The sequence below is a fragment of the Leucoraja erinacea genome, chromosome 19, assembly GCF_028641065.1.
Source record: "Leucoraja erinacea ecotype New England chromosome 19, Leri_hhj_1, whole genome shotgun sequence".
NCBI classification, from domain to species: domain Eukaryota; kingdom Metazoa; phylum Chordata; class Chondrichthyes; order Rajiformes; family Rajidae; genus Leucoraja; species Leucoraja erinaceus.
Window position 1 is genome coordinate 12,796,879 of NC_073395.1, and position 23,898 is coordinate 12,820,776.

The 23,898-nt window shown below is 45.5% G+C and overlaps 1 protein-coding gene across 5 annotated transcripts in view; it reads right to left on the minus strand.

Moving 5' to 3' along the window:
• The window catches only part of dennd5b (DENN/MADD domain containing 5B), a 164,939-nt gene that overhangs the window by 52,597 nt on the left and 88,444 nt on the right, over positions 1-23,898 (minus strand). For all 5 annotated transcript variants that reach the window (XM_055650329.1, XM_055650326.1, XM_055650327.1 and 2 more), the window contains 2 exons: positions 18,046-18,712; positions 469-656 (listed from right to left, as the gene is read on the minus strand). In XM_055650329.1, the coding sequence (XP_055506304.1) occupies positions 469-656; positions 18,046-18,712 (855 nt within the window). The remainder of the gene's footprint in view (positions 1-468; positions 657-18,045; positions 18,713-23,898) is intronic.

Consider the following 23,898-nt stretch of genomic DNA (forward strand, 5'->3'; position numbering starts at 1 on the left):
TTCTTCACCCAGATGGTGATGAATCTTTGACATTCTTGACTGACGCAGGAGGGCTGTAGACTCAGTTTCAGAGCTTATTTAAGATAGAGATGGATAGATTTTTGAATATGAAGAGAGTGAGATTTAATGCAGGAAAATGGCACTGAGGTAAATGATTAGGCATGTTCTTATTGAATAACAAAGGGGCCAGATGGCCTACATCCACTATCATTCCATGTTATTATAAAGATTAGCTTAGCATTAGAAACTGGTGGAGGGCAGTAAGAAACTGGAGCTGAGTGTATATGGCCGTATGGTCCATGGTTCTCCAGAGCATTAGTTCTAGTGACTTTTCATTGCAGCTTTCCCAGTCAGCCCAACTCCACAATGTCTCCAGCCCGTGCTGACCACTCTTCCTATGGAGTTTGGATGAGTGCGGCATGTTCCCCACTCACCCAACTGTGTGTGGAGCTGCGCTCCGATTCTTACCTCCTGTGCAAGCTCCAACTTGGACCGGTCATTGGGTTCCTTGGATTGCAAGCCCATCAGGTAGGGAACTGGAGCGTCGAGAAAGTGCAGGAGGGAGGCCGGGAGGATGGGGACGTAGACATGTTGCCACTGGAAGGGGAACAGAAGAGCCGTAATCCCCTCGGCCACCGTCATCAGCCGCTGGTAATCTGAAAGCAGATGGCACGTGGTTATTCTCAGCGTGAACGGGACACAAGATGGGATCAACAAGTCGATACAAAGATGAAAACATTCTCCCAACGGACAGCGCAGTGGCGAAGCGGTAGTTGCTTTCTGGGTGGCGCCAGCAATGGCTGCCTCGTCTGTCTGTCTGTCTCTTCAGACAGTCTGTCTGCCCCTTCCTTCCTTGTTGTTTTAATAGCATGTGTTAAATGCAGGTTTTTAGTGTTTTTTAGCTTGTTTTATGTGGGGAGTGGGGGTGGGGGGAAAACTATTTTAATCTCTTAGCTCGACAGAGATGCGATTTTTTCCTGTATCATATCTCAGTCCGCACTGCAAGCCTTTGCTGGAGACCGACTTTGGGAGCTCCAAATGCTGGAGCCAGCAGACTTACCATTGCAGAACTCGCAACCGCTTTGCCAAGGATCGACCTCGGTGTTCTAATCGCGGGAGCCTACGGACTTTAACATCGTGGAGCTCGCGGTCTGTGGTTAGAGACTGACTTCGCAAGAGCTTCGACTGCCCTGACGTGGGACCTTCGATCGCCCCGACACGGGAGCTTCGATTGCCCCAACGCGGGGGCTCCTACCGCCGGCTGCAAGAGCTCCGATCTCCCTGACAGATGGTTCGACTGTCCCAATCACGGGAGAATAAAGAGGAAGAAGATTGGACTTTATTGCCTTCCATCACAGTGAGGAATGTGGGGAATCCACTGTGGTGGATGTTTATGTTAACTTTTATGTAGTTGTGTGTCTTGTTGCTTTTTTTTCATATGCGCTGTATGGTAATACGCATATCACTGTACCTTAATTGGTACAAGTGACAATAAAAGACCTCTGGAGCCTTTACAGTGTCAGAGATCCGGGTGCAATGGATGCTGTCTATACATAGATTGTGTAGTTCTCTCCGTGACTGCGTGGGTTTTCTCCGGGTGCTATGGTTTCCTCTTACACTCCAAAGGCGTTCAGGTTTGAAGGTTTTAATGGCTTCTATAAAATTGTCCCTGGTGTGTTGGATAGAATTAATGTTTGGGTGATTGTTGGTCAGCATGGACTCAATGGGCTGACTGTATTTCTAAAACTAAAGCTAAAACCAAATAAATACTTAGTCTTCATTTTTCAACAGTGAATCAATATATCCTTGCAGAACCACTTCAGAATATAATGGCAATTTATATAATGGCAATCTGCACTGTATTGAAGTCAATGCATTAAGACGGTGGAGGTACAAAAGACTGCTGGATTCTGTATCAAATACAAAAAGAGAGCAGTTGACAAATACTCAGAAGGTCAGGCAGCATCTGGGAAATGGTCAGTCAATGTTCTGGATTGAGACCCTGCATCTTGACTGACAGTCAACATTCTTGACCCCCCATCAGTCTGAACAAGGGTTTCAGCCCGAAACGTTGCCTATTTCCTTCGCTCCATTGATGCTGCTGCACCCACTGAGTTTCTCCAGCATTTTTGTGTACCTTGACCCGAAACGTTGACTATCCATTTTCTTCGACAGATGCTGCCTGACCCGTTGAGTTCTTCCTGTTCTCTTTTTTCAGCTACAATAAGGACTGTGATCATGGGCACAACAGATGTGAGTATTTTCGCTCCGGGGATGAATAAAGTTTATCGTACCGTATTTCATCTTTGGGTTTCTGAGATGCAAGTGGCCTATGATTCCCGAAGCAATAAAAATCCTCCAATCCCCATGGGAAAAACACAACATATGATGTTGTTCTGTGCCCTTAATTACAGGTTAGTACACTCGCAGGATGATAATAATAGATTAAATTAACAGTTACAGCTTGCATGGCTTGCAAAATAGTCATAGTCATCGGTCTTATTTAGCACTTTGGTAGCAACTCAGCAACCCACTCAAAGCTGACACTGTGCAAATAATCTGGATAAATTACGGGCATTTGAGACGATTTGTTCTGCCGGAACGTTATGCTTCCGAGACAGAATAGACGACCTTAATTTTAGTTTAGATTAGAGATACAGCGCGGGAACAGGCCCATCGGGGTCGGGGGGTTGGGGGGAGAAGTGAGAACGTTGGCGTCTCAGTGGTCCTCGGAACATGCACCCTTTAGAACATACATCGTAAGGGGTGTATAGGATGCTAAGCACATATAACTCTTCAAGAAGGAACTGCAGATGCTGGAAAATCGAAGGTAGACAAAAATGCTGGAGAAACTCAGCAGGTGCCACACCCGCTGAGTTTCTCCAGCATTTTTGTCTAAGCACATATAACCATCAGTTCATGGATATGGAAATATCCATGACTTGGCCTCCCCAGCCTTCTGTGGCAAAGAATTCTACAGATTCACCACCCTCGGACTAAAGACTAAATATGGATAAGGTCTTCATATTTCTCTTCCAATGAAACAATAAAGTTTTGGCAGAGAGGGTGTTGGACATGTGGAATAAGTTGGCAGAGTTGTTATTTCATTACAACATTTAAAGGGCACTTTGTTGGCAGATTTCAGGCCAAACACAGGCAAGTGCGACTCACTTGGTTAGGCAACTTGGTTGGGGTGGAGAGTTGGGTCAAAGGGCCTGTTAACGTGCTGCTTAGCTTTACGACTCCACGACTGAGGTACGCCACTGCTCAGTTTGCTCTTGTTGCCATCGTCAGGGAAGAGCAAAGGAAGGCATCAAAACCAGAGACCTTCTTTAGTCAGAGGGTGGTGAATCTGTAGAATTCTTTGCCACAGAAGGCTGGGGAGGCCAAGTCAGCGGATATTTTTAAGGCAGGGACAGATAGATATTTGATTAGCACAGGCGTCAGAGGTTACGAGGAGAAGGCAGGAGAATGGGGTTAGGAGGGAGGGATAAATCAGCCATGATTGAGTGTCAGAATATACTTAATGGGGCAAATGGCCTAATCTACTCCTATTCCTTATGACCTATCAGCTGCCTCGGTCTCCACTCTGATTGTGCCAATCGTTAATTATTTAAGCCGGCTTGCATTGCGCCCAAGTGCTTGGGTACGACCACAGTGCCAAGCCTCGTGAATTATTTCACAATCTCAACTCTCCCTCCCAGAGCCTGGACGTGAGTGACACCGGCTGCACGCTGCGCGCAGCTCCATTGCAAGGAAGCATGCTTGGTTGCCAAGTGACTGTCACAACAGCCTCTGCTCTCCCGGTTGCCATGGAGACCGAATCAGGAGGCCGCCTGCACTTTCAAGTTTCATGCCAGAGATCGACCATTGGCGCAGTGTTTGATCTAAATTTAGCCAAATTTCCCCTCCCTCGTCCTTGAAATGATGTTTTCGATTTTCTGTATTCTTCAACGCATTTAATCTAAGGATCATGACATGCTGTATTTCCTGAACGCTCCTCCATCTTCTCCCCTTTCCTAGTTCTATCCTTGTAGACTGGAGGCTGAGTGGTGGCAGCTGGAGGAGGCAGATGGATGGCGAGGTTGCCGTGGTCACTGGGCCGCAGCGTTGGCGGTGGCGACGGCGAGAGGCCCTGCAGCAGCCGGGTGAGCGGGTGGATGGAGCACAGCCTGCGGCAGCTGCAAGGGGCAACGGTGGAAGGAGATGGCAGCATTGCATTAGGCCGGCCCAGGCCTGTTTCACCGATCCACGGCCACCAGGGCCACCAAGCCTTAAAAATGAGAGTCTGCATTCTAGAGAGCAGTGCTGAACTACTATCTACCTACGAAGGCATGAGTGCCGAGCTGGCCAAGGTCGACTGGAAAAGGATTCTAGCAGGAATGACGGTGGAACAGCAATGGCAGGAATTTCTGGGCATAATCCAAGAGATGCAGGATCATTTCATTCCAAAGAGGAAGGAAAATTCTAAGGGGAGTAAGAGGTAACCGTGGACAACAAGGGAAGTTAGGGATGGAATAAAACTAAAAGAAAAGGTGTATAACATAGCAAAGAGTAGTGGGAAGCCAGAGGATTGGGAAACTTTCAAAGGACAACAAAAGGTGACAAAAAGGACAATACGGGGTGAGTTTTGTGTGTGGAATTCTCTGCCACAGAAAGCAGTAGAAGCCAATTCACTGGATGAATTTAAAAGAGAGTATTGCCCCTGTCCCACTTAGGAAACCTGAACGGAAACCTCTGGAGACTTTGCGCCCCACCCAAGGTTTCCGTGCGGTTCCCGGAGGTTTTTGTCAGTCTCCCTGCCTGCTTCCACTACCTGCAACCTCCGGCAACCACCTGCAACCACCGGGAACTGCACGGAAACCTTGGGTGGGGCGCAAAGTCTCCAGAGGTTTCCGTTCAGGTTTCCTAAGTGGGACAGGGGCATTAGATAGAGCTCTAGGGACTTGCAGAATCAAGAGATATGGGGAGAAGGCAGGCACGGGTTACTGATTGTGGATGATCAGCCATGATCACAATGAATGGTGGTGCTGGCTCAAAGGGCCAAATGGCCTCCTCCTGCACCTATTTTCTATGTTTACCTCTTTGTGGACCCTCGAACTATCCTTGATCGGACATTGCTGCCTCTACCTTGCAACGTTATCCCCTGATCATGTATCTATACACTGTAAATGGCTAATTGTAATCATGTATTGTCTTTCCGCTGACTGGATAGCACGTGACAAAAGCTTTTCATTGTACCTCAATACACAGGACAATAAACTAAGCTGAAACTGATATCTCCTTAGACCAAGATCAGATTTTTCAAACACTTGTAAGTTGCAAGATGGCGTTAGAACATGGTGACTCGCTGCGGCTGTTCCAGAAGAACATTCATTGTACTCATGTATATTATGATTTGACAGGATAGTATGCAGATCAAGCTCTTCACTGTATCCATATACCCTGTACATGTTTCTCCCAGGGTGGAGATAGCCAACACCAGAGGGCATAGCTACAAGTTGCGAGAGGGAAAGTTTAATGGAGATATGCAGGGCAGGTTTGTTTTTAACACAGTGGGGACCTGGAATGCATTGTCTGAGGTGGTGGTGGAGGCAGATAAAATAATGATGGATAGAGGCTGTTAGATAGGCACATGAAAGTGCAGGGATTAGAGGAATATGGATCACATGCAGGTAGGTCAGCTAGGCATCATGTTTGGCACAAACATTTCGGGTCAAAGGGCCTGCTCCTGTGCTGTACTGTTCTATGTTCTGTGTGACAATGATAAACTAAATTAAAGTGTCTGAAGAAGAGTCCCGACCCGAAACGTCAACTCTAGTATCTATGTTCTCCATGGATGCTGCCTGTCTCACTGAGTTACTCCAGTACCGTGTCTTTTCTTCTAAACCAGCATCTGCAGTTCCCTGCATCTCCACTAAACTAAATTGGTGTTGAGATGCAGGTCCACATACACGCACACACAAAGTGTTTTTCCTCAACTTAGGCAGTTTAGTAAATTATGTAACTGCCACAAACGCAACACAGCCTTGCTCAATGACAACTCATGATATGATAATCTAATAATGTATAACCCAAGATGATTTTTCTCTCTCCAGCAGGCCCACTGGTGCAGAGCACCAATTTGACACACCTTTCACCCTGATATGTAAGCAGTCAATTGAGCTGACCTTCCCATTGAAACAAGTTAGTGACCCACTCGCAAGCTCACATTCATGAATCTGAAGAAGGGGTCCCAACCCAAAACATCACCCATCCATGCTCCAGAGCTGCTGCTTCATAAGCGATAGCAGAATAGGCCGTTCGGCCCATCATCTACTCCGCCATTCAATCATGGATTTTCTATCTTTCCCTCTTAACCCCATTCTCCTGCCTTCTCCCTGTAACCACTGACACCATCGTTGAGTTACTCCAGCACTTTGTGTCTTGTTTATGTTACACTTCATCAGATAAATTCCTAAAGGTCTCGAGGCAGACTGACAAACAGTTGCTGCTCAGAGCAAACAAAGCAGCCATTTTGTTTCCAAGGCTTCCCAACCAACATTGACATAAAGACCAGTTTACAGGGAAAGTAGACAAAAAAAATGCTGGAGAAACTCAGTGGGTGAGGCAGCATCTATGGAGAAAAGGAGTAGACGACGTTTCGGGTCAAGACCGGTCTTCGGACTGGTTTCGGGGGGGGAAAAAGGAAGAGGCGGAGACAGCAGGCTATGCGGGAGAGCTGGGAAGGGGGAGGGGAGAAAGCAAGGACCACCTGAAATTAGAGAAGTCAATGTTCGTACCGCTGGGGTGTCAACTACCCAAGCAAAATATGTGTTGTTGTTCCTCCACTTTGGGCTGGGCTTCACTGAAATATGAGGTGTGAATATTACAGTGAATATCGCTTGAGGGCCCAGGACACTAGACAACGACACAAAGCAATGTCTCATGTCCTCTAATGCTCCAGTATGACTGTATAAAACACATGGTCATTGAAATTTTATGCTGAGCAAAAACAACTCTGCTTATAAATCAACGCTAACATGAATCACAACAAATGTCTATCAATGGAAAGACTCCAATCACTCCTTGCCAACAATGTGAGGACTGTTTAGATTTATTTTTATTTTTAGAGACACAGCACGGAAACAGGCCCTAGGGCCCACTGAGTACGCACCGACCAGCGATCCACGCACATTAACACTATCCTACACTAGGGACATTTTTTACATCTTTATATTAAGACAATTAACCTACAAACCTGTGCATCTTTGGAGTGTGGGAGGAAACTGAAGATCTTGGTGAAAACCCACGCGGTCACGGGGAGAACGTACAAACTCCGTACAGACAACACCCATAGTCAGGATCGAACCCGTGTCTCTGGCACTGTGAGGCAGCAACTCTACCGCTGTGGCACCGTGCTGCACCTATTGTACATATGTTATTTTATTGATCAGTGGTGCTGCACCTATTGTACATATGTTATTATATTGATAACATTGTAGTTTAGCTGTTCAATTCTGTTTTATCCAAGGCAAAGAATTGTTTAGCTGATGGGTAAGTCATAGTATATAAACACCTGAACCTTCCACTATTACAATCCCTGCTGTAACACATAACGTGAACATCATCATTTACAAGCAAGCTGGTCACCAGCACACCCCTAAAGACTTGACCCAGACTGTTGTAATGTTGTTCAGGAAACATGGCATTGTCTTAAAGATAGACACAAAGTGCTGGAGTGACTCAGTGGGTCAGGCTGCATCTCTGGGGAATAAGGATGGGTGACGTTTCGGGTCGAGACCAGTCCCACAGTTCTCCACATTGTTTTCCTCTTGAGACCACACCTTCCGAGCCTAATGGGCTTACCAGGCACTGCCCTGCCTGAGGTCTTCTGTGGCTGATGCAGATTGGTCCTGGTCTTTTCTCACCTCCAACTCACCTCTCCCTCCCCCCCCCCCCGCCAAATTCCAGTCCGAAGAAGGGTCCCGACCTGTAATGTCACCCATACTTTTTCTCCAGAGATGCTGCTTGATCCGCTGAGTTACTCCAGAACTTTGTGTCGGACTTTGGTATAAATTGTTCTGACCAACAAATGGAAATCATGGCGTGGAAACAGGCCCTTCAGCCCAACTTACCCACACCCACCTAAGTCCCATCTACACTAGTCCCACCTGCCTGCATTTGGCCCATGTCCTTCTAAAACTGTCCTATCCATGTACCTGTCTAAATGTTTCTTAAACTGGGATGGTGGGTTTCATACACCCACCATGCTGTGTGTAAAAAGATTACTCCTCGGGTTCCTGTTAATTCTTTCCTCCCTCACTTTGTCCTCTGGTTCTCGATTCCCCTACGCTGGGCAAGCAACTCTGTACGTCGGCCTGATCTATTCCTCTCCGGAATGGGCCTCAGTGGATGCAGAAAGTCATCACACCCGACTAACATTGTGCAGTCAGATAATCCTCACAAACTAAAGACTCCCTCGGAACTGTGATTGAGAGAACTTGTTCAAATCTCATCAGGATTTCATGGTCAAGGAGGATGGTTTCAATGTCACTGGATGTTTGTGTAACTTGGCTGCCACGTTACCCACCAGGCAAAAAGCTTTAATGGATGCGATATGATGTTGTCTTTTACTTCTGTTGAAGGTTGCTGTTAGCTTTCATGACACCACTAGTGAGATTAATTTCACTCCTTCGGCTTGGAATCTAAAAACTCTTCAGAGCACTATTTAGGGAAGGTGGGTGCAAATTTCATGCTCAAAGATAACAGTACTGCGAAGATGAATAGTTATTTCCAATCTCTTCACCCAGTCAGCAGATTACATTCCCAGATCTGGCAACGTCACGGTGGCGCAGCGGTAGAGTTGCTGCCTAACAGCGCTAGAGACCCGGGTTCAATCCTAACCATGGGTGCTGTCTGTATGGATAGTTTCTCCCTGGATTCCTCCCACACACCAAAGACGTACAGGCGTATAGTTCAATTGGCTTGGTAAAATTGTAAAATGTCCCTAGTGTGTGTAGGATAGTGTTAGTGTGCGGGAATCGTTAAGTCAGTGCGGACTCGGCGGGCCAAAGGGCCTATTTCCGTGCTGTACAACTAAACTAAACAAAAAACGTTAGAGCAAGTTCCCTTGTAGAATAAAGCAATGATTTTTATCTGATTTAATAGTATGTCAATGTGTTCTCAGTTGAGTCCCCACACGCTGTGGAATGAACTCTTCCCCCCCCAGCGGTGCTGTCCTTTTACAGCCCCTCTACTGAGGGATAGCCAAGTCTATCTTTCTTGGTTAACAATCTAACCTTCCGCCTCCAAGACGCAGGTAAATGTTCGGGCCTTATTTTCGGGTAAAAAATAGCGTCTTCATTGCCGGGAAATACAGTAAGTCTGTTTAGTTAATAACCATGGAGGATGATTTGGTACCTTATTCAAAGACATAAGTTCATACATCACAGAAACAGAATTAGGCCATTCGGCCCATCTAGTCTACTACGCCATTCAATCATGGCTGATCTATCTCTCTCAACCGCATTCTCCAGAACATAACAATCTCCGCTTAAAAAAGACCCATTGACCTGGCCTCCACAGCTGTCTCTGGCAAACAATTCCACAGATTCACCACCTCTGATTAAAGAAATTCTTTGTTATCTCCTTTCTAAAGTAACGTCCTTTTATTCCAAGGCTGTGCCCTCTGGCCTTCCAGACTCTCCCACTAGTGAAAACATCTGCTCCACATCCACCGTATCTAGGCATTTCACTATTCAGTAAGTTTCAATGAGGGTCCCCCCTCATCCTTTAACGTACAGCTTGATCAAACGCTCATCATATCTTAAGCCAATCATCCCCCAGATCATTCACGTAAACCTCCTCTGGGGCCTCTCCAACACCAGCTCTCATCCCTCCTCAGATATGGGGCCCAAAACTGCTCACAATAACTGACATCGCACTGAGCTCAATTCCATGAGGGCACCACTTTCTACAGTATATCCAGTATCAATTCTCCATTTCCAAAATAATTTGTTTATATTCCGTCTTGAATGAGATGACAATTAAGAATTGCCCAATATGAGTTGGACACACTCAGAATTGAGCTGGGAACTCTGCCCAAACTCACATTCCATTAGCAGGGTAATAGAAGAATAACCTCATCACAAACAACTGGCCTGGATAAGAATTCATGGCCCAAGGGTTAAAATTCCAATGTGATCTTGGCATGGTATTTGCAGAAGTCAGACACACAGGAGGTGGCTGAGAGTTGTAACTTGATTACCAGTGAATTTCCTCCACATGAGATGCTTGCAGAAACTACCGCTGCAGCAGGTAGATGCGAGTTAGCCCAGATATGTTCACTTTTCCACGAACCATCTGCAGAAAGAGGTGACTTGAAATATCCTTCCCACCACTGCTGCAGAGATACATGAATTACAATGTAGAGTCTGACTGAGAGTCAATAATGTGCACATCAACTGTATTGCCAGCTCTTACTTTATCATTTCCGACCAATATTAAACTCACATTTTACACGGAAAACCAGCCACTTAGTCCAGCACACACAGCAGAGGAGAGGACTTAACAGCAACATCAATGGCGGCACAATGGTGCATCGGTAGTGTTGCTGCCTTACAGCACCAGAAAACCGGGTTTGATCCTGACTACGTGTGCTGTCTGGACGGAGTTTGTACCTTCTCTTCGTGACCTGCGTGGGTTTTCTCCGGGATCTCCAGTTTCCTCCTGCACTCCGAAGACGTCCAGGTTTGTAGGTTAACTGACCTGGTATTATTGTAAATAGCCCCTAGTATGTGCAGTTACTACGCGAGGATTGCTGGTCAGGGTGGACTCGATGGGCCGAAGGGCCTGTTTCCGCACTGGATCTCTAAACTAAACTAAAGTCGAGAGACTGGACTCACTATCCTTCAGAACAAAGCACAACATAAATGTAGTAAAATGGACAACAAAATACCAAATGGATCCACAAGGAGCTGCAGATGTTGTACAAAGAAAATTAACGCAAAGTGCTGGGGTAACTCAACAGGTCAGGCATCATCTCTGGAGAATTTGGATAGGTGACATTTCGGGTCGAGACCCTTCTTCAGATAAAAGAAGGGTCGCAACAGAAACATCACCCATGCATATTCTCCAGAGATGCTGCCTGACCTGTTGATGTACTCCAGCGCATTGTGTGTTTCTTTAAAAAAAAGGTTAGACTGGTGTTCTAAAAGCACGGCACGAGTTTCCTGATTACTTTCCTGTTCCCCGTCTCATCAGGGAAACTGTCGACACTCAGTTGTAGAGAACGTACAAGACTCAAGATTTTTAATTTGATGGGGCTTGGCGATGTTGGGAAGGTGGGCTTGTTGCTTCAGCTGCGAAGTTGATGTATGCCGAAGCAGCCTCGAGGGCTGGCTGGACTCTCCTTATGATCTAATGGAATCTGTCAGCTCCCTGCAAGGCCCTTTAAATAATTCAGGCAATCTAACACAAAGCCTTCTCAGTTTCCTATTCCTCCTCACTGGTATTATAATTCAAAGAAAATGTGCCGCACAAAGATTTTACACGCACTTACAAATTAACTGTCTTGCTATGTTCAAGTCACTACAGTGTAGAACTGGGCACTGTTACTGCACAACTTGGCATCTCCTGGTTAGGGCAATGTCTGTACTGCCCAATATCTTAATTACATTTTGGTGCCACCCAGAAGTCCAAGAGCTACCTGCCACCACACGTTTTCCTGTCTTCTGTGTGGAATCCTTACTAGCTTCTGCAGTCTGTGCAAAGATGATAAGACAGAACAATAATAAATATCGTAAGAAGGGCCTCGACCCGAAACGTCATCCATTCCTTCGCTCCATAGATGCTGCCTCACCCGCTAAGTTTCCCCAGCATTTTTGTCTACCTTCTACACTTCCCTAAATCAGCAGATTGCCTTGCTTGCATCCAGCCTTACAGCTTCAAACTACCACCTTATATATACTCTTTGTAATAACAAAGAACTGCAGATACTGGATAATACACAAAAGGACACAGTGCTGGAGTACATCCGCACGTCAGGCAGCATCATCATAGACATTACCTATTCATGTTCTCCAGAGATGCTGCCTGACCTGCTGAGTTGCACCAGCATTTTGTATCCTTATGTTTCTTACACTCTTTCCCTTGGAATGGCAGAAAGCTCATTCTGTTTGATAAGTTAATCTACTTTTAGTTATTACTAATGCAGTGGGAATGAGAAAGTCATCAGTCATCAAGACAGATTCACAAATTGCTCAACGTTTATACATTTTGAAGAAACCACTTCAAAATTAGTTCATCATTATTTCATCAAAATCTAGCAGTGTCATAAAACAATTAAAAATAAATTCTTATGTGAACACACTTTGTTTAAGCCCCCAACATTTAAAATGTAATTTATTTATATATTAAAGGTTATGTCTGTGGAAGCTATGGCCAGAATCCTTTCTCCATGCACGTGCATTCGTGCATGGAAATTAAATCCTTCAAGTAGGTATGTTGCAAAACTTGCCTTCAGCGGCGCTGCAGTTCTGTCGCTGCCCGTGTACGCGACTTTGGCGCCTTTGAGAGGGGAGCGGGTTTAAAACACGATTTTCTCGAGGCTATTGAAATCGAGGTTGTTCAGCCTGTTGCTAACGAAAAATCACTGCGAAACCCGTTCGCTGCAGCTATTTTTAAACTAAATTGGATTAAAAATCATCCTCTAAAGCCGCGAACGCCGACAACGGGACGGATCTTATGTAGGGGACAAGGCAAGGTAGGTTGTTTATTTTTACATTAAAAAGTGCTTCTTAAGATCCCTTTATTCAAAATTTTAAGTTGCGAGTGTGTGACTTGGGGGCCCATTCAAACCCGCAGTATCTTTCATGCCGCATATGGGCTTCAAATCCACCGCAATGGCAAAGATCAAAGCATCGCGTTCCAGAAAAACCCACTCGCACGCTGATTTAAATGGCCATTAATTTACCACAATTGAACACTAAATTCCTTCCATTTGGCCTATAAATTAATGTCAATGAGATTTTAAAATCTTGTTTTATTGTGAATTCTTGTGTAAATGTGCTTTGGACACTTAGGCTATTTAAAAATGTTAATCTTTTCTTAAGAAATGGATAGATGTTTAGATCTAGTAATTGAATTTTGGAATTAGCTACAATTAGGTAACTAACTAATTATATGCTTTAATTCCAGGTCATCCAAGTAAGATTTTTTAATAATTTGTTTCAGAATGCTTCAATCTATAATAACTGAAACTTTATTTCAGTTCTCTTAATTTTTAATAAAGTTATGGCCATTTGACTGTCCTTGATCACAACTTTTGTGTTAATGGAAAATCAATAGGGAACAAGGTGCTATTTTCCGAGTATGAAAATGGCCATAACTGTTTTAATACTGAAGATATGAAAGTGAATTAGGTGTCAAATTAAACTTCTTTTTATGCTTTATCTGATGGGATAAATTGCAGGCTTGATTTTTTAAATCTCAAAATTTTGTAACATTGTTACTTCAAGAGCAAGAGGGTGAGGGGTGATCTTATAGAAGTGCACAAAACCGTGAGAGGAATAGATCGGGTACATGCACAAAGTCTCTTGAACAAGAATCGAACAACCAGAGGACATGGATTTAAGGTGAGGAGCAAAAGATTTAATAGGAACCTGAGGGGTAACTTTTTTTTTTTACACACTAGAGGGTGGCGGGTATATGGAATGAGCTGTCGGAGGAGATAGTTGAGGCAGGTACTATCGCAACGTTTAAGAAACATTTAGACATTTTGGCCTAGTTTCACAGCACTCCCGTTCTCCCACTTATTTCCCTTAATTGTGGCCATCTACACCACCCCGATTTCTAGTCTGATCAGGAAATCCAGGCAGGGTGAGGGGGAGGAGGTCATCAGTCATGTTGACCACAAAAACTAGTGAATTATATATAAGAGCCCACCTAGCTCACTAATGTTCTGCAAGAGAGGAAATGAGACCCCCCTGATCCAATCTGCCCCGTAGGTGTTTGCACATCCACCCATGTGCTTGACACTTACATGGCTGAGCAAGTCCTTAAACTATATCATTATCGCTACGCTCAAACAGGAGAACGGTAAAAGTGCAGGGACAACCAAGCATCAACTGCAGCAGAACACAGAGTGCTGGAGGATCTCTACTTAGGTGCTGGAAGAACACTGGGTCAGGAAGCATCTGTGGAGGGAATGGAGAGATGACGTCTTGCGTCGGGATCCTTCTTCAGACCCCACATCCACCCATTAAATTCAGAAGCTGCCGAGTTTCTCCAATATTTTGCGTTTTGTTCACAATTCCAGCATTTAAAGTTCCTTATTCCATCTGGGACTGAACTAGGACAGATGGCGGCCAACACAGGCGATTCCTTTGCGTGCTAACCACAGAAGCAGATCTACAATCTCATATTACAGTCGCTCCACGCTCTTAAATCCCTATTCCCAAAGCACAATTTCATATTTATGATTTTCGATACACTGCAAATGGCTCGATTGTAATCATGTCTTGTCTTTCCGCTGACTTGATAGCACGCAACAAACCGTTTTTCACTGTACCTCGGTACACATGACAATAAACATACTGAACTGAAACTGAAACGGAATTCAGACATGGCAAATTCACCGCTCGTAACGGCCCCAAATTCATACGTTCAAAATGATCGCTGGTGAAATCTGCTCTGGGCCAAATTGTTTCTTGTGCAACTTACATGCAGAAAAGGCAGGTTGTGGGCTAATTGATTCCATTTCTAGGTTGCTGTGCCTTCAACTATCACACGCATGAATAATAGAGAGGAAATGAAAGGGAGCTTTGTCATTGAATTAGGATATTTTTTAATCACAGCTAGCTATGACTAAGAACAGATGGGTCAGTTAGGATTAATACTGTTCTACAACAGAGTGAGGGATGCTTCCACCCCTGTGTCTGCTCCTCCCGCTCTCCCTTCCCTTTTCAGCTTTGCTTGTTTAGAGCAGCTCTGTTGCCTTGGAGAATGAAGATCGAGGACTCAAGCATCGCTGTGTGGCTTGGGTTAAAGAGTCAGAGTCATAGAGTGATGCAGCCTGGATCACTTTGGCTCAACTTGCCCACACCAGCCAACAGTCACACCTGTCTCCCACCTGCCTGCCCATATAGAAACATAGAGAAAAATAGGTGCAGGATTAGGCCATTCGGCCTTTCGAGCCAGCACCGCCATTCAATATGATCATGGCTGATCCTCTAAACTGCCATAGCTGCCCCATCCAGGTACATTTCAGGTATCTGCGATGATCCTTGTGAATGGTACTGAATAGTAAACATCTTTAAGATCAATGCTTGCCATGAAGTATCCTTTGGAATTTAGTTGTTTGGCAGTAACAAACGTTTCCATTTTGAAATGTATATACTTAACAAACATATTTAGTGAAGTTAAGTCAATGATGATGCGACATCCACCATCTTTTTTGGGTTTAGTGAATATATTTAATACGAATTCCAAGGGTTCATGTTTTGTTTTTCCAATGATACCCTTTGTAATTAGTCTCACCAGTTCAGCTTGTCCCTCTCGTTTTTCTTTAACTGAGAGGGAAAATACCCTCTGGGGTGAATGTTGAACTGGTGGCAATTTTTCTAGTATGAATTGTATTTTATATCCACTAATGCCATTTAGTATATACTGATCACTTGTGAGAGACTCCCGTGCTTCTTTAAACAGGTGTAATCTCCCCCCCTGTTAGTATTAAGCCCCTATTTTCTATATGCTGGTAGGAACCAGACCCACCTACCTCCATGGTTATGGGTATTTCTTCTGTTTCCTGCCGGTCCAACGAGTCTTGCACGTTGTCTGACGTGGCGGTGCACTGCTGAATGCAATGCCGCGCCTGCGTGCTGAGCGGGCTCTTCACGTAGTCACTCACGTGACTCCGAAGTAAAATCTGTACCCATTCCCTGCTTTTTCTCCATATCCCTAGATTCCTCTAGCCCCAAGAGCTAAATCTAACTCTTGAAAGCATCCAGTGAATTGGCCTCCACTGTCTTCTGTGGCAGAGAATTCCACAGAAAAAAAGGTTTTCCTCATCTCAGTCCTAAATGGCCTATCCCTTATTCTTAAACTATGACCCCTGGTTCTGGACTCTCCCAAAATCGGGAACATTTTTCCTGCATCTAGCCTGTCCAATCCTTTAAGAATTGTATATGTTTCTATAAGATTGCCTCTCATCTTTCTAAATTCTTGTGAATACAAGCCCAGTCGACACATTCTTTCAACATATGTGTGTCCCGCCATCCCGGGAATTAACCTGGTGAACCTACACTGTACACCCTCAATAGCAATAATGTCCTTCCACAAATTAGACAACCAAAATTGCAAACAATACTCCAGTTGCGGTCTCTCCAGGGCCATGTACAACTGCAGTACAATATCCTTGCTCCTAAACTCAAATCCTCTCGCAATGAAGGCCAACATGCCATTAGTTTTCTTCCCTGCCTGCTGTACCTTCATGCTTACTATTAGCGATTGATGTACAATCACACCCACACCCACGTTCCTAATCTGACACCATTCAGATAATAATCTGCCTTCCTGTTCTTGGTACCAAAGTGGATAGCCTCACATTTATCCACACACATATCCCTCCAAACCTGTCCTATCCATGTGACCCCACAGTCAAGACTCGCACAACTGCACATGGAATGCAGGGGGTGTTGTCTTTCATGTGAATGGTCGAATGAAAATGTAAGCGGGGCTGCATGGTAGCTCAGCGGTAGAGTTGCTGCCTTGCAGTGCCAGAGTCCCAGGTTCGATCCCGACTATGGGTGCTGCCTGGATGGAGTTTGCACGTTCTCCCTATGACCAAGTGAGTTATCTCCGGGCGCTCTCATTTCCTCCCACACTACAAAGACGTACAGGTAAATTGTCCCGACTGTGTCCCTGGTGCTTGTGCACGGGTGATTGCTGGTCTGGCGTGGATTCGGTGGGCCGAAGAGTCTGTTTTCACACTGTATCTCTGAACTAAACTGCCTGCACCAGTAGGCCAGGTATAGAGGAGAATGTCCCGTAACATTTTTATGGATCGATAAAATGTTTAAGCAACTCTTACTTTTGTAATAACCATTCAATAACTAGGTTCAGCTAGCTACTAGTACAACATGCAAGAAGTTATAGAAAGCACATGAATCTGCACATATATCACTCCGGACACACCTTGCCTGCTTACTCAAACAGTCTAGGTGTGGGCATTCTAACCTTCTGGGTACTAGTTGTCTAACCCTCTGGGTACTGGTGCATCTAAGAAACCTTTTACTAGCATCCTCCACTAATCCACAGACTGAACTGTCTTTGCTAATTCCTAGCTGTTATCAGGCAACTAAACCATCCTAATGCCCCTGTCCCACTTAGGAAACCTGAACGGAAACCTCTGGAGACTTTGTGCCCCACCCAAGGTTTCCGTGCGGTTCCTGGAGGTTTTTGTCAGTCTCCCTACCTGCTTCCACTACCTGCAACCTCCGGCAACCACTTGCAACCTCCAGGAACCACATGGAAACCTTGGGTGGGGCGCAAAGTGTCCAGAGGTTTCCGTTCAGGTTTCCTAAGTGGGACAGGGGCATACACAACTGAAGAGCAATCCTGAACTATTATCTACCTCATTGGTGACCCTCGAACTAGCTTTGATCGGACTTCACTGGCTTTACCTTGCACTTAACGTTATTCCCTTATCATGCATCTGCACACTGAGGTTGGCTCGATTGTAATCGTGTATTGTCTTTCCACTGACTGGTTAGCACGTGACAAATGCTTTTCACTGTACCTCGTTACACGCGACAATAAACTGAGCTGTGTGTGTTGCTGAATCACAATCAAAAATCTGCAAGGGTAATGGGTATACGAGGGAGAAATATTGCTGAGAGTCCTTTGTATCTTTGCAGCTGGGCCCACGATGAGAGTCAGCATTCAGTGGAGAGTTTAGTTTTAGAGATACAGCGCAGAAACTGAAAGTGAACTGAGTCAAACCCAATAGGCATTGCATCGACCGATCCTTAACAGTGCAGCTTCCAACCCATGGCTGCTGCTTACCTTGTGAGTACAGAAGAATCTGCATCTCCAGCAGCACGCAGGTGAAGAGCTGAACCAAGTTTTCCACGCCCAGCAGTTCAAAGACTTCTCGCAGTGGGAAATCAAAGAGGGGAAGCTCAGTCGGTCCCGGTCGCTGGCAGATAATCGGCCCATAGACCCCTGAGAACTTGAGCGAGCGGCCGGGGGGAGGCAGCGGCACCTCGTAGAGGATGTTGTGGATGTAGCTCTCCAGGGGCAGTGGTGGAGTCTGCTGGGAGCTCACCGCCTTGTGCAGCTGCTGCAGGAACTTGCGACAGGCCTGCACGAAGGGCAGCGGGGTGATCAGGCAGATGCACTTGGACACGTAGAGGGTGTCGCGGCCGATGTCGTAGGAGTTGTAGCGCTGCATCTTGACCTGCGAGGAGCTGTCCCCCTCGTCGATGCTGCTGGCCAGCGAGTCCATGCTGCAGGAGGACGAGGCGTACACGCTGCTGCACTGCTCCACGTTGTGCATCTGGTACAGTGTCTGCATGGCGCTGCAGATCTGCCGGCAGGTGACCTCCTCGTAGAAGGTGAGCACGAAGCCGTAGGTGCGAGAGCCGTCCTCCCGCGTGATGAGGAAGGCGTGGAACTGCGGGTCCCTGTTTTCCGCCTGGGTTTTGAAGGAGAGCCCTTTGGGCATGCAGAGCTGAGGGGAGGGGGAGACAAAGAACAAAGCACACGTCAACATTCTTTGAATGAACAAGCAGTCTTATCAAAATACTGTGGTGGCACAGTAGAAACATAGAAACATAGAGAATAGGTGCAGGAGTAGGCCATTCGGCCCTTCGAGCCTGCACCGCCATTCAATATGATCATGGCTGATCATCCAACTCAGTATCCTGTACCTGCCTTCTCTCCATACTCCCTTTAGCCACAAGGGCCATATCTAACTCCCTCTTAAATATAGCCAATGAACTGGCCTCAACTACCTTCTGTGGCTGAGAGTTCCAGAGATTCACCACTCTCTGTGTGAAAAATGTTTTTCCCATCTCGGTCCTTAAGGATTTCCCCTCTATCCTTAAGCTGTGACCCCTTGTCCTGGACTTCCCCAACATCGGGAACAGTCTTCCTGCATCTAGCCTGTCCAACCTCTTAAGGATTTTGTAGGTTTCTATAAGATCCCCCCTCAATCTCCTAAATTCTAGCAAGTACAAGCCGAGTCTATCCAGTCTTTCTTCATATGAAAATCCTGACATAGAGTTGCTGCCTTGCAATGGCAGAGACCTGGGTTCGATCCTGACCACGGATGCTGTCTGTACCGAGTTTGCACATTCCCCCTGTGATCACGTGGGTTTTCTCTGGGTGCCCTGGTTTCTTCCCACCCCCCAAAGATGTACAGGTTTGGAGGTTAATTAGCTTTGGTAAAAATTGTAAATTGTCCTTAGTGCTCGTGTACGAGGATCGCTGGACCTCTTCAGTTATCAGGCAACTGAACCATCCCATCACCAACTAGAGAACAGTCCTGAGCTACCATCTACCTCATTGGAGACCCTCGGACTATATTTCATCAGACTTCACCTTGCACAAAGTGTTATTCCTTTTAACCTGTATCTGTACACTGTGGACAGCTCGATTGTAATCACGTATAGCCTTTCTGCTGACTGGATAGCACACAACAAAAAAGCTTTTCATCGTACCTGGGAATAAAATTACAAATGTTATCTTGCAATATTTAATATAAGAAAGATTAAAAAATGGTAAAAATGATAATAATCATGCACTCATTTTAAGGCCTGTTAAGTTAAAGAGGGGAAAGCAAGATGGGTGAACAGAGTAGTTTTATTAAGAAGGCAGACAAAAATACTGGAGAAACTCAGCGGGTGAGGCAGCATCTATGGAGCGAAGGAAATAGGCAACGTTTCGGCCCGAAACGTTGCCTATTTCCTTCGCTCCATAGATGCTGCCCCACCCGCTGAGTTTCTCCAGCATTTTTGTCTACCTTCGATTTTCCAGCATCTGCAGTTCCTTCTTAAACAAGTTTTATTAAGAATGTTGGGTCTCAGCCGAGCCAGGATTCTCCGCGACTGATGCAAAGAAAACCAGGATTAGTTGATGCTAGATACAAAATGCTGGAGAAACTCAGCGCGTGAGGCAGCATCTATGTTAGAGAAGGAATTGGGGACGTTTCGGGTCGAGGCCCTTCTTCAGACTGGATGATCATTGAGCTCAAGGGCACAGGGAAACCATACAACAAGGCCTCGAGAATTATACAAATTGACCTCTCTACATCATCTCTCATATCCGTTATCCCTAACCAGGCTGAAGAAGGGTCTTGACCCGAAACGTCACCCATTCCTTTTCTCCAGCGATGCTGCCAGTCCCACTGAGTTACTCCAGCTTTTTGTGTCCATCTACAATTATACGAAAGTTACACAAAAAAGCTGGAGAAACTCAGCGGGTGCAGCAGCATCTATGGAGCGAAGGAAATAGGCAACGTTTCGGGCCGAAACCCTTCTTCAGAAACCCTTCTACAATTATACGAAATATGGATTTCAAAAATTAAAGGGCTTATACTTTCTCCAGTCATCAAAACACTTCACTAATTACAAAGGGCACAGAATGCCTTGCTCCCACATCCATCTCTAACGACGGCCTGCAAATCTCAGAGAGCTTCCCCCTCAGAGGTATCATCTTCGTTTCGAAGCATTTCGTTGTCTCTGTACTGTACACTGACAATGACAATTAAAATTGAATCTGAATCTGAATCTTCCAGACAAAACATAAAACTATCCTCTCAAGTGGATGTTAACGATCCGTTGGCGATGCTTACAGAGTGCAGGAGTTGCTCATTGTTTCCTGACAAAAATCCTGACCTTCAATTATCACCCAAGAAAGGTCCAATGCACCCAGCCAATTAGTTGGTTGTGGGAGTTTGCAGTGTTGAAGTTAGCTCCTGCAATCCCCTAATTGTCTACTGTCATAATTAAACCAGTATGAAAAGTGTTACAGATTCTCGAGTGAAATATAAAACACGAGAAAATAGGAAAGGAGCAGAGTCTTTGGACCATCACACCTGCCCCACCATTCAATATGTTCATAGCCGATCTCTGCGTAGATAAATCAATATTCATGTCGCTGGGTTGTAAGCTGCCCAAGAGAAATATGACATCCTGTTCTTCCAATTTGCGTTTGGCCTCACCTTGTCAGTGGAGGAGGCCCAGGACAGAAAGGTCAGTATGAGAATGGGAAAGGGGGTTAAAGTGTTTGGCAACCGGGAGATCACATAGGCCGAGGTGGACTGGGCCAAGATGCATAAGAAGGAACTGCAGGTGCTGGCTATGCATCGAAGATGGACACAAAATGCTGGAGTAACTCAGCGGGACAGGCAGAATTTCTCTGGAGGGAAGGAACGGGTGACGTTTCGGCTCGAGACCCTTCTTCAGACTCCATCTTCTGGTCTGTAGTGTCCCAGCTTTGTCCGACGCCGTGAAATGGGAGCTCAGCAGGGGGTGCTCCGGAGCAGAGTTATGGGGACCTTGGTCGACCACTGTCAGCCGTCAGCTCTGTGCCAGACAGCACCCAATGACTCATCCGTGCTCTCTCACCGAGCTGTCAGACACATTCAAATGGGAACGTCAGTCACCTCAGCTGGAATGCAAATCCCACATTTTTTTTTCCTTTTCGTCAAACAAAGGAATCTACATTTTCGTCCAAAGTTAACCTCCCACGATAACAAACAGAAAGGCCGTGGCTGTGGACATTGCAAATTAAATTCTGGAGCATGTGCAGGAATTTAACTGCAATTGGTTACAGAGGGGCCTATTGAACAGATATTTATTGTGCACATCCTTAATGAGATTAGTGACTAGTGTGGGTGGTTATTGCTTCTTGCACATGCTCTGAAAATGGCTTTAACATAGCTTCTGCCTTGCAGCAAAATGAAATAAAAGATATCACAGCGAGAAATATTTGATTGTGAACATATTGTTGCATGCAGTGTAAGGCATGACTCGATAAAATCAAACATACATTCCCAGAACTCAGTATTCGCTCAGCATGTTAGACTGTTTTTCTTGCAGGAAAATATATTTAATCAATTATTTACAGCAATTTGGTGGCAGGAACCCAATGAAGCGGGGAGGGGGGGTGTTGGTGTTCAAGATATATTACAGCATTTATGATCGAACAATGCTGCAGAAATGAATCATTTAGACTGATTCTATGATTTCCTAGACCCAGGTCAGTTATCTGAGCAGGTCAGGGACAAACGTCTCCGAGATTTTCCCCTTCCTCGTGCCAGCAGAATTTATTTCCTCTTTCTCTCGCCTCTTACAGGGGATTAAATGATTGTTGAGTTGGGGGGGGGGGGTGAGAGGAAATGCAGCCGAGAGTATCAGTGAAAAAAAAACAAATGCTGGTCTGAAGAAGGGTCTCACATGGGAGTTTGTGTATATACATTATATATATATATATATATACACACACACACTGGACTATTTTTTTCATTTATTATATTGTTTACAGTGTATTCTGTTCACATATTCTGTTGTGTGCTGCAAGTAAGAATTTCATTGTTCTATCTGGGACATATGACGAGAAAACACTCGTGACCCGAAACGTCACCTATTCCTTTTCTCCACAGACGCTGCCTGACCCGCTGGGTCACTCCAGCATTTTTTGTCTGTCTTGGGTCTAAACCGGCATCTGGAGTTCCTCCGTACACAAATGCTGCTCTTTCCCCATTCTCCATCTATTTGCAAACCGGCCCCTCCAGTTTTACAGCTCACCTGCTATTTGCATCCTGGATTTCCAAACTCTGCTCAGCTTTCCGTATTAAGCATCATAAAAAGGCAGCAGGAAGTCTCACACTGCAGGGTGCAATTCCCAAGCAAACAAAAACAGCAGCTCTGGCATTACTACTGTGATTCCAAATACTGCCCAAGAGAAAACGAGCTCAAGTCTTGTGGCTCGTCCTGATATCAGAACCCACTCCTGTACACTGAGGTGGGATATACGGTACATAAGGTACTTTTTGTGTCTATTTTTATCTCCTTGTCGGATATTTTGGAGATAGGTTTGGAGGGATACGAGCCAAACGCAGGCAGGAGGGACTAGGGTAGCTGTGAGAGAGACACACAAAATGCTGGAGTAACTCAGCGGGACAGGCAGCATCACTGGGAGAGAAGGAATGGGTGACGTTTCGGGTCGAGACCCTTCAAGGGTCTCGACCCGAAACGTCACCCATTCCTTCTCTCCCAGAGATGCTGCCTGTCCTGCTGAGTTACTCCAGCATTTTGCATCTATCTTCGATTTAATCTGCAGTTCCTTCAAGGGTCTCGACCCGAAACGTCACCCATTCCTTCTCTCCCAGAGATGCTGCCTGTCCTGCTGAGTTACTCCAGCATTTTGTGTCTATCTTCGATTTAATCTGCAGTTCCTTCCTACACATAGTGTATCTGGGACATGTTGGCCAGTGTGGGTAAGTTGGGCCGAAGGGCATGTTTCCGCACCGCATCACTCTCTGTCGCTATTTTATTGGGTTTGATCTTCAATTTTATCCTCTCCGGCTAAGTATTATGTGATCTTACCCACACTACCGAGAAAGAACATAGTGTCCGCGATGGATGGGTAGGTATGTATTTCTGAAAGCTTTAAAATTAAACTAAGCTTTCAATGGGAGCAGTGGTTTTGACCTGAAACTTCACCCATTCCTTTTCTCCAGTGATGCTGCCTGGTCCGCTGAGTTACTCCATCCAAGCTTTCTATCATATTGCTTCAGTTGTTTAGTTTGGTTTAGAGATACAGCGCGGTACAGGCCATTCGGCCCACCGAGTCCAAGCCGACCAGTGATCCCCGCACGCTTACACTATGGCGGTGCAGGCTCGAAGGGCC